Raw genomic sequence first — 27280 nt, 5'->3', positions numbered from 1 at the left:
TTATGTGACGGTAGTCCCATTTCATCTCGTCAGCATCCATACATTATATTATGTGACGGTAGTCCCGTTTCGTCTCGTCCGCATCCATGCACTATATTATGTGACGGTAGTCCCATTTCGTCTCGTCCACATCCATGCACTATATTATGTGACGGTAGTCCTGTTTCGTCTCGTCCACCTCCGTGCACTATATTATGTGACGGTAGTCACATTTCATCTCGTCCGCGTCCATGCATTATATTATGTGACAGTAGTCCCGTTTCGTCTCGTCCGCATCCGTGCACTATAGAATGTGACGGTAGTCCTGTTTTGTCTCGTCCATCCCTGCATTCCGTTGTCCGTCATCCGTCCCAACCTTTGGCGCCGGCGGGAATCCCCTTGCAGTCTCCTATTTAAATGGGCAAAATTTATCCAAAACATTATCCCCTGATCGAAATTCTCGACCCAGTTCTGGCTCAATTTCATAGTATTCTGGTGCGAATCTTCAAACAGGGGAGCAATTATCAACAGAAATTTCTTTCATCGACTACCCAAATCATGTCGATTTTCCGTTGATCGCGCATATTTGATATAATTCATCATCCGATTGTCGCGGTTAGTCCAATTCGTCATGCTGCAATCGGTAGCTGTGCACTGGACATCACTTCGCGTGGCAGCTCCGAGCTATGGAGGTAACCGTTTAAGTCTCAGAATCCGAGCAAGTGGCAGCTCGCAACTCCTGCTCGGAGGCGGAAGCTGGCCGCCTCCTTCTTCGAGGGAATCCGTCCTCCGAGACAGCCTTAGGGTTCTCGAATGGGACAAGATTTGCGATGCCGTCGCAGCTTTCGCTGGCACAGCTCCTGGCCGGGACGCCACCAAGGTTTTTAAACCCCGATCCGTCAGTTTTTTTTTTTCTGTTTTGATGAAGAGAACTATCGCCCGTTCAATTTAACTAAATTTTGGTAGAATCAAGGGCTGTATGTGCCGTGATGACAAATTCTGAGAACTTTAAGTTAAGAAGTTTTGATTTCATCATGATTCAGAGAAAAGATGAAAAAAACGAAAATTGAAGTCGATGATTCTCAGGAATCGCTGTGGAGGCTGGACTTGAGATACGAGGACAGTCAGACGCTTCTGACCGAGACAGCGGCGGCGGTGGAGATGATCAAATATGGAGCTTCGGGGACCGAATTCAGCGGCATTGACATTGTTCTGGTGAGTCTGCTCTTCCCTTTAGGTCTACAAACAGGGGATAAGCGTAGAAAAAGTAGATATGATTCACCAAAATCGTAAATGAGCGAAAAATTTATAATGAATCTCTCAATTTTTCCTTGATAACTGTTACCATTTTTGGAGGTTGAAGCAACTAGCTGCAACCTTTTTTCCCACTGCCGTGGAAGTTTTTATCAGACCATATCAATGATTTATTTTACTCTCCGTGTATCTTGTTCTCATACGTTCAATCCCTTTGCTCATTTGGATGGTTCTGGAGAAATTTACATAAATCCCCCGAGAAGCGAACATCAGATGAGCTATCAAAATGGAAACCATTTTCTTAAAATGGCTTAGTAAATTATTACTGTTTCTGTCTTTTTGTATTTTGATTTATCGGCTCTGGTCTGTTGATACAAACCTATCACGGTAACAATTCAGATGGATAAATCACGCAAATTTCGTATCAAGAAGGCCACTTTACTGTTCAAGAGAGCCCATGATCAATGGTTGGTGAAGGTTGATGCAGTTTTAGCTAAGAGCGACGACCTCAGACAGGAGGGCAAGCCTTCTCGTCACAGTTGGACCAGCGACAGACTAGACCTCCATGAGAGTCTTTTAGAGTATCACACTGAAGAGGAGAGGGAAGAACACAAATTGTCTATTCCATGGGCAAACGCCCTAGCTTTATACAATACAGTTGGGTTCACTAGTCAATCATGAGGCCCGTTAGGTTTGCAACAGTAAAAACAACATGACTATGAGCTTGAAGGGTGAGGCCAGGATACAAGCAACATGCAAAGGTTGAATTATGTTTGTGAGCGCCACCAAGCTCAAACCCTATGCTAATCACAGCCTGGACTACAAAAGCCACATCTTCAATCCTCATGGCCACCACCCTGTAAGGTGGGTCACCTCAATTGGAGTGATTCTGATATGGCCAAAGTGTATCAAGAAAATATCCTCCTTGTAACAATCAAGAAACATTTGAATTCTGCAATATAGATGGAGCGATCCGATCAACGAGAGATAATTCACGTACCAGTAACCCAAAATATAGTAGGAAACCAGAGATACAGGGATACACCAGGGGAAATTTTGATAGAGCTTCCTCCTCTGGTTCGACAGGATCGCTCCTGCTGCTACAGCCTCGTTGGCATTGCAACTACCTTTCTTGAAAAGGACTTCCAGAAAAGAAGATCTCTTTGTTATGTAACCCCCCGTCCCCCCCCCCGCCACCCTTCAGTTACTTAAAGGGGTTCTCCACTCTAGTCAATGCTGCATGGCTAACCACCGTTGACCATTCTTCCTTTTGTTCCTTCTTTGATAATGTCTTGAATAAAATGAATCAGATTGGTGGCCAGAGAAATTGTCTCATCAGGAGCCTCAATAGAGATTGCAGTTGGAGTTAATCATTGAACAATTTCAGGTAATGAATGTGTTAAGACCACTATCCAGAAATATCAACGTCAGCAAGGGCCCAGACGACCCCCTGTCTTTCCGGCCCACGAAGGGGGGTCCGAACAGGCCCAAACCCACTAAGGGTTATGACTCACGGAGCCTCATGAGTCATAAGGGAAGGGGGGCCGAGGAAGAGAAGCAGACAAGAACCCTGGTAAGCCTTCTCCCTCCCCTACTCTCCTTCTTCCCTCTCATGCCACCCTAACCCTTTCCCTTCCTCGCTTTTCCCTGGAGCTCCTGGCGGACGAATCTGCAAGGAGACTTCCCCCGCTCCTTTTCTCTCTGGCGTCTCACTCTCTCGCCACGCCCTATCCTATCCGTCCTCTTCTCTCGAACATCAGTTTTTCCCTACTGTTTCACGGAGAACACTTGTTGCAAATTTGGAATTCTATTGAATATTGTGCGAGCCGACGAGGAGCTTATCAGAATGCTCATGACGCCTGACCATGGACTGCCTATTTTCTGCAAGAAGATGATGGATGCCCCATGAAGATTTATCAAGGATCAAGAAAAAGAGAGAACAAGAAGAAACAGTAAGAAACAAGAACGGCGAAAGCCTCAAGAATTTCCAAATACACAAACACTTGTGCTCATGATGGCTAGACAGCCCAATTATGATAAGAACCTTAATTATCATTCATCTCATGTTCATCAAATGTCTTTACAGTGGTATTTATAGCCCTACGATTATTCATGAATTTGTTTTTTTTTCCCACCAAAGGATTTGTCACTGACTGAGCTCACTGTTGACATGTCTTCTTCGGTAAGTCCTTTGAAGACTCTGTTGAGACCTTCGAACTAACACTCGCAATGCAAACTCAAACTCTGTTCCAACCATGTTCGATGTCCAGTACAGAAGGGGAAACCAAAGGGAAATAGAGGGGAACTAGAAAGGAAGGGGTAGGAGCACGGCCGCTCCCCTTGTCGCCAGGAGACTCGGCTGCACGATCGACGGTAGCTGAAGAAAACCAAGGAAGAGAGAGGAGTTAGGGTCAGGAAAGGGTGAGAGGGATGGGAGAGGACTCACGAGAGGTTTTCTGATGCTCCCTTCAGCTCCTCAGGCCTCCTTTCTTATGATTCGCGGTACATCCGCGAGTCAGAACGCCTGCTGGTCGGGACCCAAAATGGCCCCCGGTGGAGTCGAAACGCCAGGGGGCTGTTTCGACTTCCGTCTCCGATAAACCCTTAGGGGGTTCTTAACAGACTTTATCAGAAGATGTGATATGATACCGGGCCGCATTTACGAGTGGCGGAAGCCCAAACAGCATCAGCAGCCCACAAGCCCAACAGCAACCCTAACTTAAGGGTTGTGGAGAAAGAAGAGAGGCAGCTTGAATCACCGTGAGTCTCTTTTCTCTCTCTCTCACATTTCCCCTAACGTACCCCTGTCGCTGCCCCCCCCTTGCTCACTTCTCGCTCCTACTGCCCTTTGCAGATGTTCTTACCTGCACCAGAGGATGCTACTCTCACCCGGAAGCGACGTTCTTCCCGCTTTCCCTGAAGTTCCCTTGTTTCCTTCTCTTTCTATCTTCCCGATACATTGTTCCCTTTTGAATCCGTGATTGGTACCTCTTCTCCAGGCATCGACGAAGCCTGTGAGAAAAGGACAATACTTCCTATCGCAGAAATAGAGTAACTATTTTGAGGGTTCTTATCAAGATGACACAAAAACTTTAAGATACTCATCTGATTCTGCTATTGCCGCATCTATTGGACGTCAGCAACATAGATTACTGTTCCTCCAGTACTCAAGCATACTCACCTAAGTCCCTGGGTTGACCACCGAGTTCGAGTGGTCTTTCCTCTTTTCTTTCAAAAAACAATCACTTAAGTCCCATCAGGGCATAGTATTCAACTATCAAACCGTATATTCTCTACTCATTGTTAGATTACAAAAGCTCTCAATCATGCCATATCTTCTGATGGGTATGCTGATGGGTTTCTGGGGCATGAACCTAGCTCTTCATAGAACTCCAGAACAAACTACATAGAATGGAATCATTGTGAACCCATGGTCATAGCTTAGTCAGAGGAGAATATGAAATAAACTCCAGCTTTCCTTACAATGGGAGTGAGTGAGAAAGCTTGGTGATAATGAATGTAGGTCAAGGGTCATGTACATAAATTGATATATGCGGCACTTAATATAGCACAGACACTAATAATCCATTGCATTTATCAAAACAATTCATGTGCAGGTCAAGTCGGCCATTAGTAATGCATCCCGCGGCCTTCCTATCAGCGGAATGGAAGCCATAACTATCTGTAGCCTTCTAGAATTATCTGACACATTGCAAACAACTGTGAAAACAGCAGCAAAGGAAGACCCTGACCTCTACAATCGGTTTATGCCTGTTTCTCAAGTTGTAAGTTTTTTATTGGGTGTATTCGTTGTGAGGATATTATGTTATCATATCATTGACATTATATTCTAGTTTCTCTTTTTTTGAGCAGATAATGGAGCTCAACGTTTATAGGCCATTCATCAAGATGGTGAACCAAGTGATTGATGAGGATGGATCAGTGAAAGATAGTGCGGTATGTTCTCATTTAAGCTTATTTAAATAACTCATATTTTTTTTAGATTATGATTAAATGTTGAAACTATTTGCATAAAAGTGGGTCGCGGGAATCACACTTCTCCATTTATCTTCCTTATCTTGAGAATCTTGGATGCAGTGGATGCATGAAAGCTAAAAAATTGACAAGTGTACCCTAATGATTTATTGATCTAAAGCCTACTACAGCCGTACAGTAGTTTGATCTTATCATACACGTAAATGGTGGAATTCTGCTGTGAAGTTTGGTATCATCCATGTAAAGGGAAAATACTACGAAAGAGCATGAACTTTCGTTTTTGTCTAAAAAATAGCATGAACTTTCATGCTTGTCTAAAAAATAGCATGGGCCAATAAGAAGACGCCACTTGGCGTCTTCTTATTTTTTTTTGTCAGCCATGGTCAACTGCTGACGTGGTAGCCACTGTGGCAGCCAGGTGGATTCCACGGTGGCATCCACGTCAGCAGCCGCCGCCGCCTGTTTCTGGCCGCCGCCAATGCCGCCCGTCTCCGCCGCCGACGCAGGCGGGGCAGCGGCGGGGAATGGGGGAGGGGGTGGCGGAGCGGCGGGGAAGGGGGGAGCAGGCGGGGCAGCGGCGGGGAAGGGGGGAGCAGGCGGGGCAGCAGCGGGGAAGGGGGGAGCAGGTGGGGCAGCTGCGGGGAAGGGGGGAGCAGGAGGCAGCGCCTCGCTGCTCCCCTTCCCGCCGCCTCACCCTCCCCATTCCCGCTGTGCCCCGCCGCTCCCCCTTCCCCGCGCTCCGCTGCCCTCCCCCTTCCCCGCCGCTGCCCCGCTCGCTCCCCCCTTCCCCGCCGCGCCGCCGCCGCATGCTCCCCCCTTCCCCGCCGCTCCGCCACCCCCTCCCCCATTCCCCGCCGCTGCCCCGCCTGCATCGGCGGCGGAGACAGGCGGCGTCGGTGGCGGCCAGAGACGGGCGGCGGCGGCTGCTGACGTGGATGCCACCTGGAGTCCACCTGGCTGCCACGGTGGCTACCACGTCAGCAGTTGACCATGGCTGACAAAAAAAAATAAGAAGACGCCACTTGGCGTCTTCTTATTGGACCATGCTATTTTTTAGACAAGTATGAAAGTTCATGCTATTTTTTAGACAAAAACGAAAGTTCATGCTCTTTCGTAGTAGTTTCCCCCATGTAAATGGTGGAATGATATATTTGACCAAAAAAATTTTAAATTATTATTATTGTGGTTTTTTGTTTATTCCTTCTCACCTTCACAGAAAAACTATTATAAACATATTTTTGGTTTTTCATTACAGAGTTCCGAGCTGAGGCGATTACGAGATCAAGTACGAGGTCTTGAACAAAAGGTTTGTTGACATCATCAAATATTAAAGTGAAACGTGTTTTTGGCATAGTTTTATCTAACTTCTATCTCTGGAAATAGATCCCCTAACACAGACATTCTTAATTGCTAATCCTACACAATGGAAAGATGAACTACCTGTTTTTATTTTTAAAGTTGCATTTCAGGTTATATCTAAAATTTTAAGGAAGTTGTAGATATCCCTTATATCAATTTCTTTTTCGTAGATCGTTTCAAATGTTGAGTTGCAGTGGTCTTTCTGCTGTCTTTTTAGTAAGACAAGAACACCAAGATGAAGAGAAGAAAATGAGTAGTTTCTATGTTCATCATGTTTTTGAAATTCTTGAGATTGAATACAACTCACAAACTTAAATGTTAAGTAGTCTCTCCAGTATTGGACCATATGGGCCTTCTCTTTCTCTCTTCTTCGTGTATGTGCCACTTTCCCTTTTGTAATAAACATTCAGTATTTTGCATCACCACACTGTATTAAAGCCTTAGGACTCCAAGTTTGTTTGTCCATTTTTTTTGAGAAAAACAAGCCTTAGGAGAACTTTAGCTCTCTTCACATGTACCTTTGGGTGGGTACGGCTTTGTTGGGTGACCGCCTTAAATCATTTTTCAACTAAAAAAGAGTTTGTTTTTGTATGTGTGCCGCATTTGTTCATGCCGCTTACTGCTAATGTTCCATGCAGCAGCCTTCCACACTGTGCTCACACACTGACCATCCATGCTATGAATTGTGTGCTGTGCTCATCGGTGCAGTGCTTGTCTGTGGCATGTACCGCTGACTATCCATGACATTCAGTACGCTTGTCTGTACTGCTGCCCGTCGCTCCACCGGCTTTCATACCCATCCTCTGCAACAACCATGGTCGCTCCTCCATATTTCATTGGTATCTGTCAAGAGTCAAGACTTCCCTTGATATATATTTCACTTCTGCATGTCTCCCCTTGTATGTTGACGTTGAATGTCAGATTTGGGTACCAAAAAGCCGGATAATGTAAGCTAAATAGTGACATTCTGCCCTATAGGAAATACATAATTTTTTTCCCTTTGAATTCAACTGTATCTTCCCTCTTCTCTCAAATCTCTTGCCCTGAAGCTTTGATCAACTGATGTCTAAGAAGGGAGTCTGGCACTGAGTCTCCAGCTGCTTGGTTTTGCCTGAAAGAAGAATGATTGCTGCATCCACATTCTACATATCTGTCTACATTCCCAACAGTAATACAGTCCTATACTTCTGTTCCTGAACATTCCCTTGCTTCTTTTTCTATGCTGTCTGGGGGCATGGTTCTATCTTTCACTAGTCACCAAGTCCTGGTGATTTCAACTTGCTAGACCACGGAACAAATCGACATACCATGGAGATACATTTATACGGTCTATTTGGAGTATTAGGACTTGCCCCCGACTTGTTAAATCTGCCTCTGATAGAGCCAGCCCTCTATGGCACGTGAAAATGAGAAGATTCTGGGCTCAGAGTACTTCAGAATTTGATGGAAAGTAGTATGGTAGACATGCTCTCTTACTCACCATGTCAAAGCTTCTTTTGGAACAGCTCCCTATCAAAGGAACCTCATTTAATTGTGTGATATGATTGGCACTAATAACAAATTACATAAGGAAGACTGCTGCAGTCTAGCATAATGTGGCTAGGCTACATCTATCCACTCAGAGAAATTCCTTTCTCTGTTTACAGATCTCGAGACCTTGTAGAAAAGAGCGAGAGAAGCTTGATATGATGAGTTTCATCCATGGCCTTCTGATTGGGACAACTCCCATTTTGTGATTGGAACTCTCATTGAAGTCTAAAAGTGGCTAATCAGGGTTGTGTGAGCAACGTGAATTCACATGTTTCAGCTCGTGAAGAGTAAGAGCGGGTAACTACGAGCTCAGAGTCAGTAAAGGGGGCTTCTTGAAAAGATTGATGAGTATAAAAATGGAGGGACTCACTACTTGGGGGACATCAGATATTTGACCAGAAATCTGGGCTGTAGGCATCTTGGAGAGTGGAAGCTGCATTCTTCTGGAAAAGGCAGACTGGATATTTGTCTGAGTGGGATTCCCTGTGTCAGAGGGAGGCAAGGTGAGTGAAAATCAGAAGGTCACAGAGTATTGGTGTTGTTGATAACCAATCTATGAGTACTTTCTTCCTTTTCGTGGAGGCAGATAACACCATATGAGGCATCTTGCAGAGTAAAGAAATTAGATAAAAGGTAACAGAGGCATGAAATAAAATAGGCCTATATTTGCGTCTGAAACCCCCCATCAAGCTGTTAGGTAGATGCTTCAAATTCTCTGCCTGGAGGAAAGCCTTTGAAATGTGCTCAGTGGGATCCTTTGGTGACGATATCAGTTAATATCCCTAATTACAGAGGCAAAAATCCTTGAGAATTTCAAGAAGAATGAAGCTTAGAAAATATTGAGCCAAATAGAACTGTTATCTAGAATCGTCTTATCTGCATATATCTGGTAGACTAACTGTCACAATATAAAACACTATGTGCCAAGAAAGATCCATATCAGAACATTCAGTCATTCAGAACATTAATTAAAAAAAAAAAATTCGGTCATCAGTTGAGTCCAGAAGAAGACAGGGACAGAGGTGGAGATGAGGATCCAAGTACCCATTCTTGAGTGATGAAGCTCAAGGTGATAAACTCTGTAGCTTTCCATCTGGAGGCCAAAAACCTAGGGACACAGTTTCAGAAGATATTCTTGACCCAGACAATGTGTCATCTGAAGAAAGCATACAAAGCATTCTGAAAAATATTCAGAATCCTATAATGTATTATTTTTCCTATGGAAGAAAGGGTGCACACCATTTCTTTCCCCCCAATGCCTACTTTTATATTGTTGGGTTAATGGTCTGGACTGGCCCTGCTTTGTCCGGAGCAGGGAGAACTGGTTCAGATGGGTCTTTCTTATTTCGTGCACATAGATAATAAGGTCTACCTGATATTGCTATCATCTGAGCTTTTTGTTTTCAGAAAAGCCAGATCGATCATCTCTGTTGATGACGCTTTGAAATGCCTTCTGTTCTGTCGTTAGTATTGAGGGAGACAAGCTTCTTTAGCCCCATATTGAAAATTTTGGTTTTATTTTTCTATAGTCACAGACGCGTCATGCAGTGTACCACAAAAAGACACATTTTAGTGCACTCATCCCCTATGGGAGTGTGTGCCTTCAAAATATCATCCTGACCTAACACGTATGAGTATCCTATGAATGATCCTTCAAGGTCTGTGGGCGCATTATTCTTTCTATGTTTCAGATTTGGCATTTTAGTGCGAAAAAACTCTTCTGAGGGACATTACTGGTTGACCCCATTTTTCTGTCTAAAAAACTGATTCATTTTGTGTTTTGGGTGTTTCTCATCTGGGAAATTCATCATCAACTCTGGAGGTAATATCAGATTTTTTTTGGAATTTTCAGCTGTACCAGTTAATGGACAAGTTGATGAGGACCAATGCTGGCGATGGACTTTCTATGGTCAGGAGTTATTTGCACGGGTGATTAATTGATTTTATATATTTAAATTAATGCAAGTATTGGACCTTTTTAGGAACTTAGTATTTTAAGTGGAAGATGGTGCGTCAAAGCAGCATTTGATCAGAGTTCAAAAATCGAGGGCCTGCTGTTATCAAGGTATGTTTCTTGTTTCACTTAAATCATCTGTTCTGAACCTCAACTTTACTCATTCTGTGTTTCCAAGGGAATTCCTGAATTCAGTTGTCATGCTCAAAAGTCGTGATGTTTGAGACTGATTAATAGTTGTGGTACAAGCGGTTCAAGATGGTATCTGTACATGTGTATTGTGAAATTTATGATTCAAGGGTTCATGCAAATTTAATTAGGAATATGATACGAATCTTCCAAAAGTTTACAAGAGACGAAATAAATCGATACTGACTATTACAGACGACAGTTATGACAGTTATTCAAAAAAATCGTTGGAATCTTATGGGGTATCAAAACAGCTCAACAACACAACTGAAGTACCTGAAAAAGCATATCTAATGGAGGCATCCTTTCATGAAGAATCCAAGGGTGGCATCCAACAGACACCACCCTTGGATATGTTCGAAGAAGCAGATGAAGAATAACTGCTTAAATTGTATAGTATAAATGTGTGTAAGATATGTATGTATGAAGTAGGAAAAGAAACTCTCAAGAAGAAGTGGGGGAATTTCCTAAGGCTCTTAAGGCATCCTTAAGAGAGGGGGGGCGAGCCTTCGCCTTGTGAGTTAACCTTGTAATTTCTGACTTGTACACTTGTAAACAAGATTGATAATATATCGTTATATCTACTTGTTCTATTCTGAGATTGTACCACTGGAGAAGACTATCAGAATATTACGTTGAATATGAGAGTGGGGTGTCCTAAGTTTCCCAAGGTCTAGGATTTCACCTTATGTAGAAATCTGATTGTGAAATTTGAATTTTTTTCTATTGATAAGATGAAATAGACAGAATGATTGAAGAAAACGATTTAAGTAAATAGCCAATTCAAGGGGAAAATACTCCTGACAGAGATAGGGATATCTGATACAGTCTTTGGTATTGATTTGGAATTTCCATGATAAGCTTTATGGAGCCTAGCTTCTGAATCAGAAATTCAAGAAGATTTGATGAAAAATGAACATCCTGAGATACAATATTTCTTCAGATCGTGATGGAGATCTGAATTCTCTGCAGGAGCCTCACCGACGTTGTGTGAACTCCCTTATCTTTCTTTCAAAAAAATATCCTGTCAAAATCCTTCGGGCTTCAAGTTCATGATTTTATTTTCTGTTACTGCCTTTCTGTACTAAAAATTCTCTTGGTAATTACATAATGTCTTTGTGATTGGGAGAAATTGCCATCCAACAGTCCAGGGGTTGAGAGCTTTATTGAGCCACTCTCTGCCATATCTCTAAATGATGAACTCCAGCAGGCAAAGTCTCTTGTGGCAAGAGCGGAGGATGCTGTACTATCAAAGTTGACCGATAAGGTGTGATTGTGCAGACTGAGTTTGGGAGATGGATAAGTTGTCCTCGTATCTATCCAGCAAATGTTCCAGATTTTAACTCTTTCTTTTTCCAATTTGCAGATGGTTGCAGAACTTGATGGATTACGCTCTTTAGTAGATGCCATCATAAAACTCGATGTAGTAGGTGCCATCTACCAGACGTTTTAGTGATTAATGTTCCACAAACTATTTCTATGCTTTTCTTTATGTCTTTAAATAATTTCAAGAGAATATATGGCATGAAATTTCGAATTGAAGTTTTTACATTTTATCTTAATTTGAAGGGCTGAGCATTTTACGATATAAATAGATTTTAAGATCCAAGGTTTGGGTTTAGTTTTATTTTGTAAAAAAGATACCAAGATGTCAAATTCAGTTTGTCACTCAATGACATGATACCCTTTTTTTTTTGTTTCAAAAAAAAATGATACCCTTTTTTTTTTCTTTCAAAAAAAAATGATACCCTTTTTTTTTAATTAAAGAATGACATGATAGTCTTAAGATGTTTCGCATTGCCCAATTGTCAGAAAAAAATGATCTTGACATTAAAATGTTTTTTTTTCTTCGGTGACTTGGAGTTAAAAATTTACCTCTTTAGTATTTAACCTCGATTTGAACCTGGGGGAGTGGTTTTCCGCCTCGTCTGACTTCAAGATTGTGCTGCTCATTTGGGTCCAACGCCATCTTAATTTAATCTCATTTCGCTTAGTGTGGGTTGAGCTCTTGGTCAACGAAGACGTAAAAGGGAGAAAAAAAGGGTTAAAAAAAGAGCTCACATGGACAGCTAGAAGCTTAGCTCACAGAGACAGAGAGAGGGTGGAATACACCATAAGAAGAGGCTAAAAAAAAAGTTCAATTTGTCTATTAAGTTATAAGTGATGTATACATGTGCGTATTGGGCTGGATTAGTCACAGCCCAATATGAGATAAAATGGCTATTTTAACGATTTGATTAGCCTCAATTTGTGTATAGAGCGAGATACACATTTGACAGCATAACATTAGTATTCCATATAATTGATATATACAGGTGAATATTGGGCTGTATTAGTCACAGCCTAATATGAGTTACAAGGATCAAATATGACACCTTGGACTGACCTCTACTATAGGCCCCGCACTTCAAAATTATGCCACAGAGAGTGTCAACAGAAGAACAACCCCGCTACTTCTTGTTCCTTTGTCTTATTTATTCCTTTCTTTTCTTTATTTGTAAATGTGGGCCCCATATATAAGGGGCCCACATACTCACTAATCCGCTAGTGCACTCTGATGTGGGCCCAGCCCATTTATCCTTGTAACTCTCTGGTTTTAAACCAGAGAAACCCTAAGAATGCTTCCTTTTCTTGGTTCTTTCTTCCCGAGCACCCTGGCGGCTAAGTCACCATGCTGACCGACCATGAAAATGTTTAACAGAGAGTTAATATACCACCGACTCATTGCATCACTAGGATCAAAGAAGAAGATATCTTCAAAACAATATCACTGGGGCCAAAGAGGAGTAAATCTGAGGGACCACATGGAGATGACAAAAATCAATCTATGGTGTAGCCTGATATAACACTGTTTGTAATCGCCAAGAAATTGCTATATTGGTTGGTCATTGGTACAATTCAATTTGACCTCGACAAGAACAAAGAATGGGATAAAGGGATCATTCAGTAGAGTGAGGGATGAGTGAGTGAAAGGAGGGAGAAATCAAGAAAAGAAAGATAGGGTGGAGAACTAGGCCACACCAGCCAGGCAACTCCTCTGGATGTGGAGCATCTCCAGACTAGCCATTTTCCTGTGCGAATCAGGTACGGTTCCCCTTCTATATCTTGCAGGGGAAATGTCTCATTTACAGAGCCTCCATGCTAACCCAAAACATCCCATTCAAATGGGTTCCCTTCTGGGGCACTTCTTACCCTCTCTCTCATGTAGTGTCTTTGAGAGGTTCCTATCATAGTAATTACAGATGTTATCACATATGAAGGAAACAGTAGTGGAAATTCCACTGAACACTGGTAGGATCCAAGCCAGGGATCATATCGGGAAGAGCTGGCCCTGGCGGAGTGGATGACGTAGAGGTGGATGAGGATGACGGAGGTGCCATGAAGCGGACTTTCGCCGGAGGGAATGGGGCTTGATGGAGTGGACATCATCGAGGGGAAGAGGGGTTACCAAGTGGAAACATCTAGTAAATTCATGTCCTGCCCTCCAACAAGGAGGGCTACATATTAAAGGAAAATGCGAGAGGGAATGGGAAAGACAATAATGCCCCCAGTGGGCTTACTAGAGAGAGTAGACCATAACAAAGACCTGCTTGGGGGGGTAAACTAAATGGCAAGAATAACAGTGTGAATACTACTGACAGATGTGATACTGAGAAAAGTTGCAGGATGAACTGCATCAGGTAAGGAACCAACTGAAGGCTGCTGAAATTATTGGATCCACATCACATCTTCACCCAGAGTACTCCATATGTTTTTCAATTGCAAGTGGTTTATCTCACAAGTCTGCAACCTGGATTCTAGATTATGGTGGTACTAACCATATGAATCCCTCGAAATCAGAATTCAAACAATATCAAGTATGTCATAGCACAAACAAAGTTCAAAGTGCTGGAAACACTCTGCTTACATTGTCTGGTATCAACAGTACTGAGTTGAAACCAATTGGAATTCTACCACAAGTCTTACACGTTCCTTATCAATGTGTTTCTCATATAAAAGGCCAAAGATCTCACAACTTTCCACCTATAATTTAATCTTTGATGAATGTATTCTTTCCGAATGTAGACAACATTATCTTCAAAGTTTATGCTTGTAGTTGAACTGCTGGACTCAAGCATTTTGAAACTTTGGTCGAAGCCTCTTCAGGTATTGATAGACTCAATTTTGCTGGACAAAGTATCCACTGAATTAGAAGTAGGTGGCCTATTGTTTTTTTGAAGACCAATAAAAGTCAATTTCTTTCCATAGTTGAAGGAGTTCATTTGTGTATTCTAATACAGTGTGATTTTCTTGGGGCTAATTCATGGATTGATCGACAAGATCAGAAACAAACTTAACAGGGATTGATTTTTCCACTGCTCCGATACCATGTAAGCTGACCTCTTGGTTGAGGAAGAAATAATGATTAGAAATATGGATAAAAATGGTTCACATTATTATTCCACATAGAGTCAATGGATACAGGTGAGTATTGAGCTGGATTAGCTGCAGCCCAGTACAAGGGTCAAGTAAACAGCTAGTATGACCTCAAACTGTGTAAGGGGTCTCGTATCTAAGTATTCACAGTGAGATTATAGTGCCTGTTGATTCTCATATCTATCTCTCGTTTTCTCAATAGATCTGCTTGGGCTTCTTTGCTGCTTTGTGTGGTCATTATATTTAATGCTACTGAACGACTTTATATTTAGGAATATGTTTTCGGTGCCCATGTAGTATGTTTTCTCCACTTTGTTACTGACTTCATGTTTTACAGTTTTGTTTGCATAATCTGGATTTATTTCTTTTCTTTTCTTAGTTCGTGTGACCTTTTGTTCTACTATTGTAATGCTTTGTCTGGAAGTTAACGTTGTGGATAGTCATTATTCATGTCTAATGGCTCGTATAAATCATTTGTTATTGATTGGTTCTACTGGAGGTGGTTTTCATGCTTTTTGTGACATATTCTGTGTCTGGGTTTAAACTATTATACCTTTTTGACATTTTTTTTGTCCTATCTGTGTCCAAATTTAGGTGTTTGCTAGAGCTAAGTATGGCCTTGCTTTTGGAGGGACTTTTCCTCTTTTATCATCCATATCAAATGATGCGCACAACATGCACGCCGGAAATCTTGCATCGGACAGTCCTGATTTCTCTAACACGAACACAAGAAAATTGTATTTGCGGAAAGCTTTTCACCCTCTTCTTCTTAAAAAACGTCATGACAACCTGCAGCAAGCGAAAAAGGATCTCACGAATGCTGCATCTGTAAGTACTACCCTCTAACTTGACAGTAAGCAAGTTTTTCCTTTTCCTTTCTCCAATAAATCTTTTGTTTGATTGAATTATGTAGGAAATGAGGCGGGCGAGACTCCAAGGGATAATAACGACAGCAACTAGGGATGGCGAGTCACACTTAGATACTTTAAAACGCAGGGTATGTGTTCTGGATAAATATCATTGTTTTATTCAATTAAAATATTCACATATTCTGATCCAGACTTTCACATAATTATGTAACTTTTAGGTTTCTCAAATTGAGGCGGACCACCCTGTACCAATTGATTTTATTATATCCAGCAAAACAAATGTGCTTGTTATAACTGGCCCCAACACGGGAGGAAAAACCATTGGTTTGAAGACAATCGGTTTGGCTTCTATGATGGCGAAATCAGGTTTGCTCTGACTTTGTGTGTGATCAGACATTCTCATGGTTCCTTACTATTTGATTCTACGTTGGCCATCTGGATATAATTTCGACACGGCATACTAATTCTGAACGTGAACCATTGGAGTCTTGATTTTCTGAAATTTATATACTAAGGTTGCATGTTGACTGTTGAGATATCGTTGGATGGAATTTGGTGGTATTTTTTCACCAGTTTCATCAGTCTTTCCTCTTCAAATATTTAATATTAACTGTGCTTTTTTTCCCAATGCACACTGCATTTTTTTGACTTATTCATGAGATACATCATCTTTAAGGGTCTTCACTTGCAATAGCATTTACGCACTTAAAAAGTCATGGGTCATCTGGGGACTCAATGAATTTTGTTGTGTTTTCTTTCTCTAACGTGGGTCATAAATTTGGTGAGTTCACTTGTTTGAACATTTTAAATTTTGTGTACTTTCTTGTGCTTACCATTCGTCACTACCTTTGGATTCAAGGTTAACTTCTTAAAATGAAAATTAAATTCAGTTTTTCGTTTCCTTTGGAATCATTAAAATGAATATTACTTTTCTGCTTCAGGTCTGTATATCCTTGCTTGTGAACCTGCTGAACTACCATGGTTTGATTCTGTCTTTGCTGATATTGGCGATGAACAATCACTGGCTCAATCCTTATCTACCTTTTCTGGACACTTGAAGCAGATAAGTGTATGTTTTTATCCCTTTTCATGGATGTGCTATTAAACATTTCTTCTCTCCTTCATCTTCAGTTCGTGAACATTATAATTTCATTATTATACATTTATCAGTAGTAAACCATATTATTCAGGCCCAGGCAAATTCTCTCTTATTTTCTTTTTATTAAGCCGATTTTATTCTCTTTATATTGAATGCACCATACAAAAAGTGGCTCCATTCCCTCGTAAACAAAATATTGAGGATTGTCTCTTTCTTTTTATTTACACCATCATAAAAAGTTTGGCCTCATTCCCGGTTAAACAATTGATCTCTATCTCTGACAGATTCAATTATGAGCATGATTGTCTTCTAACCTTGAATTTTTATGTGGCTTGCAGGAAATCCAGTCCCACTGCACGAAACAGTCTCTGGTTCTCCTAGATGAGGTTAGAAAACTATTTTCTTAATTTTTTTGAGGGAAAAAAAACAGTAAAGGATGGTGATCCGAAGCGGATATGATAAGCCAACTCTCACTTTTTGGTGTACCATAATCCAAGACAATAACTAGAGGGCAACTTCCTTTAATGATATGGTTTGTGCTGAACTAGAAATAAAATCTTGGCCATTTATCAGCCTAAGGTCCATTCCCCAATTCATTTTTCCCCTATCCCTTGGCCCATAAGGCTGGTCACCTGGATGTTTCACACAAAAAGTATTCCCAAAATGCACATTGTAGAATCTTTAAACCTAGGTTTTCTAAATTGTAAATTCATGGAAAACTAGATTTCATATGGCAAGTTATTCTGATAGGACTGAATGGTTTGATATTTTTCCTGAACTTGTGAATATTCATCCTGTCAATAGTTGTGATAAGGCACAATCAAAGCTGGAAAGTTGGTTATAATTGTTGACATGGTGGCCCATTTTTGGGTCATTCTCTCTCTATTTAAAGTGACACATAATTGGTTCACTTATCCTCATTAAGTTTATTTTTTGTCTCTCTTGCACTCATGATCCTCTCAGACAATCCTCTGGAGAGCTCTGCATTTTTGCTCACGTACATATCTGTTCCTTCATGCTATTATAGCCTACAGCTTTTTAGCAGTTATTTTCCTTTCCTCCAACAACTTCTGATATCCCTGTGATCCATTGGGAATTTCTTTCCTGAAGCTCAATTGACACCATGCCTTATTTCTTCATGGGGTGCATTATTTCTTCGTTCCAGCAGTCTGGGGTTGGCATCATTGTCAACCATTCTCTGCAGCTTCTGACCCTTGCCACTGCTGTCTGCTCTGGACTGGATGCTCATCGCGTTTTCTGTCTGGTTGCCGGAATCGGGCTCCTTCCCCATCTGTTTTGCATTTTTTTGGGTTTGTCCATTTCTCTACCTCACATCAATTATCCACGAGCACCCTGAGCCACCCTGAGCTTTGGCCATTGGTTTGTCAGTTTGAAGTTCCATTCAGCTGACAGTTCATCATTAGACTTCACGTCAATTATCGATTCTGCTTCAGTGGATATCTCTATCTGAATTGACTGGATCATTTCAGTATTTATGGATGCTTTTGGATTGGTTATCTAATGGCCTCTTACTTGATCATTTCTGTTGAAGATTAGGCTATAAATGCCACGTGTCTAAGTTTCCTTATATATCAGGATTGGGAACCCCTTTTGTAGCTCGAGCTTAATATTATATTGGTGGGTGCTGTACAATAATGACCATAACCATTTGTGAATCTAGGCTTGTATCGGAAGGAGGGTAGAGGACGAGGTGAGGTAGAAATTCCCATGGTAGAGAGGTGAAACAGGAAGCATCGGAGGGAGGCCGAGCAGAGGGGGTAGGGATCGGCCGAGGACGAGCCGCCCGAAGACGCGGTGAGGTAGAGATGATCACGAGGGCAGGGGATCGTAGAGGGAGAGAAGGAGACCAGACCTAGATGAGGAGAGGGGAGGCAAGACCACTTCTTTCTTCTATCTTCTTGGCTGCCCTTCCAAAAGGAGGGCATCCATATTTAAAGGAAATATGATGATAGCTAAATGACTCAAATGCCGCTGTGGGCTAATATGACGAAACTACACCCTAGATTTAGCTGTCGACCATTTGCAGCGTGACGTGATTAAGCAACCACACCACCTCTTTCAATCTACTCAAGTAGTTGGGCCATGTCCAGGTTCCATAATGGTACATCCTCTTCTCTCATCTTATTTCCTACATCCTACATGTCTTTTATGACCCATTGAATTTACGACTGATATTGCTAAATATATCAGAGGAGATCTTGATACTTTTCCATGGTTAAACGATCAAAGATAGAAGGAGAAAAGGATTTGAGCAACAATGTAGTGTATCAGTTTGATTCCTGGTCAAAGTGCCAGATCGGGTGTATGGGAGATGGTCGAGAGTGGAAGGGGTGGATGGAGATTGATAGGTAATAGTTGGCCGATGGTGACTCCTTCCCTCTGGCTGTGGTGTCTCCTGCGCTCAAGCCTCAACTGAGTCTGCCTGCTCCAGCTCCCGCCATTTATTTATAGCCCGCACCACCTGTGCACCTGAACTCACCGGGGTCTTTTTGTAGTATGATGACGATACATTTGTTAAAATAAAATATCATATACTCAGGAACCACGCCGCACATGACCTCTGGTCCTTGCTGTTAAATCTCTCATGACTCTCTCCAAGCAGTCATAACTATACTGTCGCCTCCAATGATCACCTTACTGCATGGGGCATAAGACCCTTGTCCACTAAATCACCACCTTACTCAAGAGCCAGATCCCACATGACCTGTGGCCCTAGTTCTCCACTTAGTGAGCCACCTTACTCAATAATATTCCATATGGAAATTTGTTGAAACTGTCAAACGCACCCCTGTACAGGGTATCAAATCGAGGGAACAAGTCATATGAGAGAGAGAGAGAGAGAGAGAGAGAGAGAGAGAGAGAGATGAGTCGGGGAAATGAGGTAGAAAGAACTGATTCAAATATTGTGTGACAACTACAGCCGAGGGTTAGACTGGGACGAGAAATCAGCCCCAATAAGAGGGTCGTCGCCTTTTTGGCAAGGCCTTAGACAGATTTTCCCCCAAGTCCAACAATACTTGGCTGGTTCTCTATCATACTGCTCCACCCGACTAGAGGCTGGTTCTCTATTCCACTTCTGGGCAGACCACTGGTCGCCAAGCGGCCCTTTGTGGGAAGCATTCCCACGGCTATTCGCATTCGCCCGATGCCTTGAGGCCACTGTGGAAGAGAGTTGGCACAACACATTGAGTCAGACCAAAGATTAGTGGAATTCTTGGGCATGCAACAAGCTTTGAAGCAGATTAGTCCAAGACCAGCGGAAAAAGATGGTTGGGTCTGGCATGACGCCCCCTTTTCAGTTCGGAAGGCCTACGCGGATATCCGCCATGGAAACGAGGATGACCACAGGACTACACAAGTGTGTCGAGCCATCTGGCGCCTAAAGGTCCCAATAAAGATAAAGATTTTTGGGTGTCTTTTGCACCACAAAAGACTGGTTACCCATGTTTTTCAGAGGAAGATGTACCCTGATACATCGGCGACCTTTACAATGTGTACAAATGGTGATGAGGACTGCAACAATCTGTTTTTCCGAGTGCCCCGTCGCCCGCACGATTTGGGACACAAACACACCTGGGTGTGATCACGACATCTGCTGAGACTTTCTGGGAATCCATTGTGACAGCTGGCCCTAGACGGAGAGAAGAAGGGGGCAGAGCGCTGACAGTGCTCTGGGGAGTATGGCTTCACTGAAAAGAAGTGATCTTCAGGGGGAGGCGGCCTACAACCGACAGGCTCGCCCATGAGATCGAGGGTCTTATGGCGGCACGGTTCCCCCGAGAGATGAACAGAGCGGGGAGAGGATGACGGTGCACAGCAAAGGCCTTTAGGGGTCGATATATGTATTCCATAGGTGGTTACCGATTTGTCGGGTGACTGCCTTTTATTTCTTAAAAAAAATCAGTTTCAGACTGCAATGGGAGGCTGGGGGCATTTCCCCGTCATCCATTTGGTTAACGATGCCATGTTCATATAGTGTGTATGCAATACTCCCATACCACCTTGTTTAGTGTCCCTGCATCTGGTATCCCATGATACCAGTGCCAAACCTCTACTGTGGTTTGTGCCAAGTCCCTTCCAAAACAACTGTCTCATCAAGCCTTCAAGTCTTTAACCAATTCCCGCTGGCATCTTGAACACTGAGAGACGAAATATGGGAATTGCTGACATAACTGATCTCAGTAGCACCAGCCTGCCCCCTCTCGACAACTCCTTGGCTTGCCATCCTTCTAACCTTCTCTTGACCTTTTCTACCACCTGTTGCCAGTCCACATTAGTCGTCCCCCCTGTGGTCAGTGGCAGGCCCAAGTATCTCATAGGAAGCCTTCCAATTGGTGTTCCCAAAGCCTCTGCGCACTGCGTCTCCTCCTCGTGAGAAAGCCCACTACTCACAAAAGCTGACTTGGCCCGGTTGATTTGTAGCCCTGAGAAATCTGCAAACAAATCGAATAGCGTGGATAGGTTTCTTGCTGCAGCGGCTGTCGATTGTGTCCACCTTTCCATTCTAAATAACCGTATCTGTCCTCTCCATGTCAGTCGCATTGAAGTCAGCCTTATCTCCTTTAAGTATCTTCTCAAAGGCTTTTGTCATTATCCCATAATTACTGATGATTTTTTTCTCAACTGTGATAAGGTGTTGGGGTGAGGTGAAGCTTCCAAGTGTACCTCAGCTTGTCAGCCTCCACATGAATATTCTCAAGTATTTTGGGGTGAGATTACTCTCAATGCTGTTCACCTGATCAATATCATTCCCTCCTCTGTCCTCCACCATGTCAGTCTACTTGACTTAATGGCTCATCTTTTTCGGTGCCGTTTCCCTGGAGACTCATGTTGTCTCTCACATTTTTGGGTGGCTTTGCTATGTAAACTATCATCCACCAGAAACAAACTTGACTAAGAGAGTCTGTTTTGTGTTTGTCGGTCATTCTTACACCCAAAAAAGCGATTAATGACATAATCCTTCCAATTGTAAATTCTAAGTTAGAGGTATTTATGAGGTCTTGTCTTTAAACCTTCGGGCTGAATTGAAGATGTCCTTTAATCGCATAGTTCATCTATTCTGTGTTTACAAATCAGCTATTAGAAATGCTCACGATCTGGTTTAACTTGATCACACCAAGCATGTTGAAGTGCATCTTCATTTTATCAAAGAGAAGCTTGAGACTGGGCAGTTCTGCAAATGGTATATAGTCCTTCCCCTCAGCAGTATACCTAAATCCTTGTTGAGGGTTAGGAGTTTTGAACCAAGTTGGGTGTGGACAGTATTCGTTTGCCGGGATGGGCGTTGATACATTTATCTTCCTATTTAAATGTGACCCACTGCAGGATTACTTATCTTTTTTGGCAATGGATGAATGGGGTTACCTGTAAACCCATGTTAAGATACCGACTAGTTTTTACGTAATGTAGGTTGTGAAGATGAACTCCTTGAAATATGTCTCAATCAATACTTGAAAATTGAACAAAAATATACCGATCATAGGACATTCAGAATCCGAATAACACCTTGTCCGTGAGTGAATAGGAAATGAAAAAGATAGAGCGAACACCACATCTGAGGAGAGACGGGAGTAGCTCCGAGATCTTGGAGGATGAGTCGAGGCCAGATTGGACGACAACTCCAACATGAGGGAGAATCTCCTTCCGCAGCATCCAGATGCAACTTGATTCTTCTGCCCTTCCCATTGCACACACTTTCTCTTATACTGGATCTCCCGCGCCTTCCCGCTCTTATTCAGTTACTCCCACGTGTCGGATCAGCTCGCATGTGTGACCTCATTTTCCCGCTTTCTCTTTGTTTGATAAGTTCTGGTTAAATGCTTATCAACCCACTTATCCATGTTTCATTTCTTCTCTCTCCTATAAACATGTATCATGACCTGTTTCTCAAATAAGGGAGTTACGAATTTTGGTTCGCTCTGTTTAACTATCGTTGCCTATATGACAACCCTCTGACAAGCTCCACATCTCTGCTTCCCTACGCATTGGTTCCGTCCATGAATCTCAACCCACTTCTAAGAGAGAAGGCAATCGAAGGAGCCGGATATCTGACCTTTGGCAAGATTAATTTCCAAAAAAGCAGTTAGCCAATCAAAGAGTCTGAGTTGGCAAGTATGGGTGCATCAGCGAAGACTGCTGACAAGAGATACAATGTCCTGAAAGGAAGCAGTAACTCTGATAACAGAGAACGGGCGGAAAACGGTGATAGGTTGATCTATAATTGCTCTCATATAACATTTATCCTGGTAGGCGCACTAGACAATGTCCAGTGGGCTGCCACAAAGAGGAAAGAGAAGAGAGAGGAGATTGAAAGTGACTATTTCACGAAGGTTCTACTGACTATATGGCTCTTACACAAGAGAAGAGGGAAGGGAGGGAAACAAAAAAAAATAAATGAGGAAAGATGGAAAGAAAAGATAGAATCCCCAATCTGTCACTGATATTTCTATGATTTTCCCGTGTGATTGTTTCCTTTTAAATACCTGTATCCTGTCACTAATAAGTGAAGTTCAGAATGTGTTGAATTGAGCTGATTCGGTTGGGGAGGTCTAACCAAAGGGAGCATTGGCGCCGATTTAGGCCTGTAGCCATTGTTATATTTCCTATCTTTTCTTTTTCTCATTCTCTCTCTTCCCTTCCAAGATCTTTCATTAATAAAAACCTACACCAAGGTCTATATCAGCTTACAAGTATGTCCTTGACTCTTCTAGGTTGGTGCAGGGACCAATCCGCTCGAAGGAGCGGCCTTGGGATTGTCCCTTCTAGAATCATTTTCTGATTTGGGAGCTCTCTTGACGATTGCAACAACACATCACGGAGAACTTAAGACTCTTAAGTATAGGTCAGCAATGAATGGCTATGGCTTCTGTATTTCTTTTTTCTTTTTTAAATAAAGCTGGTAAAAGATGATAAAATTTATTCTGCTTCTAAATTATCATAGAAGATAGATTTACAGTGGCCATGAGAAGATGTCGCTGACAAGTGATGCCACATGAAATGAAAAGCATCAGAGTTGGTTGTTTCTTTTATGCATTCAGCCATTAAGGATAATATTTATATTTGTGAAACCAAATAAAATACAAGAGTCGGATTTAAGTTATATTTTTTTAATCAACATGGTAAAAAAATATTGCTGTTTCCATATTTAATTGTCGTAAATATGCTAGGATAGACAAGAAGGAGCTCTTTGATTCCATTGGATAGATTTATGCGAGTTTACTGAGGTGATAATTTTGCAGTAACAAATCATTCGAGAATGCGTGCGTGGAGTTCGATGAAGTCAAATTGAAGCCTACCTACAAAATACTGTGGGGCGTGCCAGGTTAAATGATTTCTTTAATTGGATTGAAATTTACATACCAAAAACAATTATGGTTTCCTATTTTCAAAAAATATGGAAGTTATGTTCAAATTTCAGGCCGCTCCAATGCAATCAACATCGCTGAGAGGCTAGGACTACCTAGCGTTGTGCTGGAGAATGCTCGGAAGCTCTATGGAACAGCAAGCGCGGAGATCAATGGGGTGGGCGAACAGTTTTTCAAACATGAACCATATTTTAAATTTTTTCAAAATTTTAAACTTTTTTCAGGTGATTGTCGATATGGAGAGGCTGAAGCAAGAGTTCCAAGCACATGTACATGAATCTCAGCACTACATAAAGTGAGCACATTGCAGAAGGCTCTGGAATGTCTGGATAATGATGACGTTAATGATTGTTTGACACATTTGCTGATTAAATTTTCCTGTCATCGTCAACGAGGGTCTCAGATGTAGGAATGTTTGAAGTTGACATGTAATATCGACCGTCGGTGGTACTTGTCACTCTAATGGTCATCAATCCTCACTTGTGAATCTTCTGACGTGTCCCATTACATTATTCTAGGTTGACATCTATCCTGTCTTTTCCATCCCGCCCCTCAGACAGGAATGGAACATAACTTAAGACTCTGACAAATTATTGACCAAATTGCCATTCCTTCCTATTTCGTCCTTTTCCATTCCATTCTGTCCGTCCTATTCCGTTGTCTGTATTCAGTCCCCTAACCTTTACCTCATCAAGGTGAACAGTTACACAACAGTTACCTATTTTTACAAATAAAATTTTCTACTATGTTAAAAACCTTGTTCTATGGCCTGTTTTGTTCTTATAAAGCTGCATCTTCTAACCTATGATACGAGTAAACATGGTCGTTCTGTTCTTTTTGTGCGAATTTGTGCGAAGTGTTTGTTCTGTTCGGTTTTATGAACAGAACAAAAACTTAATCGAACAGAACAATGCAAAGACCCGTGTGCAGTTCTTTTGTTCGCTTTGTGCAAATTTTGTTCTAGTTTTGTGCGAATTTGTGCGAATGTGTGCATTTTGTTCATTTTTGAAGAAAAGAGAACGGAACAAAGAACAAGGCCCTGTGCGGTTCTTTTGTACGATTTTTTTGTTCGTTTAAAACGAACAGAACAGAACAACCATGTCTAGATATGAGGTGGTACATCTTGAGATAACACACTTTTCTCTTCTCATATCTTTTGACCCTCTATTAGAATCCTGACAAGTGTATTTTAACAGACCGATTTGAGAAGAGGAAGAAGAATAATTCTGACTTTCTTCATTTCGGTCTTTGTCCCATGGGCACAGGCTGACGAGGAGAAACCACGAAGCTCTTCTGGCATCCAAGGAGAGGCTCAACCAGCATGCTCTGATTCAGAGCCAGAGCAAGGCCCAGGCCATTCGGGGGGCCGCCACCGTGGCACGCTCCCTCCTCAACACCAAGCTACAGCAGTTCAGAGAGAGATCGGCCGCTCTAGCTGCAGCAGAGGCGGCGGCTGCTTCGGCCAAAGAAAGAGAGGACCCCGGCGGCCTAGTCGATCCGCCGTCTCCGCTGGCTTCGAAGGCAGCATCTGGTGCAATGAAGAAGACGAAGAATCCAGATGTGGGGGACGAAGTTTTCGTCCCATCCTTGGGCAGGAAGGCCGTGGTGCTTGAGCTTGAGCCGGCTAAGGGGGAGGCTGTCGTTCAATCGGGGAACATGAAGCTCAGGCTGAAACTGAGCAGCCTATGAGCCTTCAATCATCAGCAGTACATTGATTGCTTCTTTGGGTACTTGAAAATATACGTCTGTCACATCAATCAATGTAATAGTCAGGTACTCCTGCCGGTCATATCCGAGCTCTTGTTTAATTGAACATTAATCATTGGGTCAATTATTCTCGTTGAAAATACAATTAAAAATTGAAATTTTCAAATGACCCACACGATTTAATATTTTTTTTATGACTGATCCTTTTTGGTTACTTTTTATGACTGCCTAAGGGAAGAAATGCAGGCAGATAATGGGTAAATATTATATTGAGACAAATTCTTGAGAAATATCCTTTAGAAAGTTACGTCAATGGATAGATGCATTGAATAAGTCCAAATTCCTAGAAATATGTTTTGCTAAATCAGACGTTGTGCCCATAAATTTCATATCCAGAAATGAAACTTTATCTAAATGTTTATAAGATAATGTTCTCAGGGTAGGCCAATAGATACAGTTGGTTTTTTTCTTTAGATAAAATTACATCAAATTTCATGTTTAGTTCTCATTCAGTAACCAAACTTGATGGGTAAAATGATTTTTTTAGCTTCCAACAAGATTGAGTCTGCAAAACCCAATAGTGGAGTGTTAAAAATTGGGGTTTGATTTTATAAATGCTGACTAACTATTGTATATTTTGAAACAAATAAATTATGCGTTGGTCTCCATATGGAGTGAATCAATCCCATGTGTTTGGGATGCATTGTTATGCCCTAGGCTATTGTCCTAATATCTCCTCAATTACTGCCTTCAACAAAAGAAATCTCCTAACACTCCTTTAGACAAAATTAATCAATACTAATAATTTTTAGTTATGAATGCATGTGACTCACCAAACCTTCACCTCCAAGAGATCCTTTCAAAGGCTCCATTGTGATCGTAACTTTGTTTCAACGACATTTTAGTCAATGTGTTCTAGTTTAATTATCAAATTTCATCTAAGGAGATCATATTTCAACACTAACTATTTCCCAAAACGTAAAAATACATATTATTTCAGATAAGGGGCTACCAAACATGAGAAAATTCGTCTATAATCCTGAAAGAGAATCCTGTTAATGGACTTAGATCATATTCATTTTCGTACACTAAATACACAGTCATGTATTTCTGGGGGTATTTATATTTTTTCTCAAGAACAGTTTCATAAGAAAAGTATATATGACTGAGTTCTAGACTCTACTGTCTGTGGGGATAATGAAATTTAATGAACCATGGTTTTCACTCTTAAATCCCATTTAAAAGGCACTTAATCTCTTTATGGAGGTGTTCATCAATATTCTAAGTTTGGATTTATTTTCCAAGTCCTCAGTAGAATGGCCAAAGCTTTGTTAACGCATTATCACCTTGTTAGTATTGAAACATCTCATGTCTTTAAGGATTTAGTAAGTCAGTACCTTTGGATCTAAATACACTAAATAGTTTATTTATCCACGGTTTTAAGAAAATTAACTTTCAATACCAGCAAGAATGTATCTCCAGAATTTTTTTGATCTGGATCTTTAACGATGAGAAACAATAAATGTGTGATATATCATTTATT

The 27280-nt window shown here is 41.7% G+C and overlaps 1 protein-coding gene across 1 annotated transcript; it reads left to right on the top strand.

Moving 5' to 3' along the window:
- Nucleotides 1–434: 434 nt before the first annotated feature.
- Nucleotides 435–25938, top strand: LOC144716619 (DNA mismatch repair protein MutS, type 2). Its single transcript, XM_078591803.1, has 19 exons — nt 435–859; nt 1066–1194; nt 4851–5018; nt 5107–5190; nt 6485–6535; nt 9971–10027; nt 10101–10183; nt 11408–11528; nt 11628–11687; nt 15272–15505; nt 15591–15674; nt 15765–15912; nt 16488–16615; nt 16984–17031; nt 23377–23507; nt 23905–23987; nt 24084–24187; nt 24255–24325; nt 25296–25938. The coding sequence occupies exons 1-19, from the start codon at nt 611–613 to the stop codon at nt 25717–25719; spliced, it is 2457 nt and encodes an 818-aa protein (XP_078447929.1). The 5' UTR covers nt 435–610; the 3' UTR covers nt 25720–25938.
- Nucleotides 25939–27280: the final 1342 nt, after the last annotated feature.

The sequence above is a fragment of the Wolffia australiana genome, chromosome 2, assembly GCF_029677425.1.
Source record: "Wolffia australiana isolate 7733 chromosome 2, ASM2967742v1".
NCBI lineage: Eukaryota > Viridiplantae > Streptophyta > Magnoliopsida > Alismatales > Araceae > Wolffia > Wolffia australiana.
This window is presented reverse-complemented; position numbering and strand designations above follow the sequence as displayed.

Coding starts and splice junctions, on each gene's coding strand:
- LOC144716619 (XM_078591803.1), top strand. CDS start 611: ATGCTGCAATCGGTAGCTGTGCACTGGACATCACTTCGCGTGGCAGCT. Junction 5,019..5,106: donor TTATGCCTGTTTCTCAAGTT/GTAAGTTTTTTA, acceptor TTTTTTGAGCAG/ATAATGGAGCTCAACGTTTA. Junction 15,506..15,590: donor ATCTCACGAATGCTGCATCT/GTAAGTACTACC, acceptor TGAATTATGTAG/GAAATGAGGCGGGCGAGACT.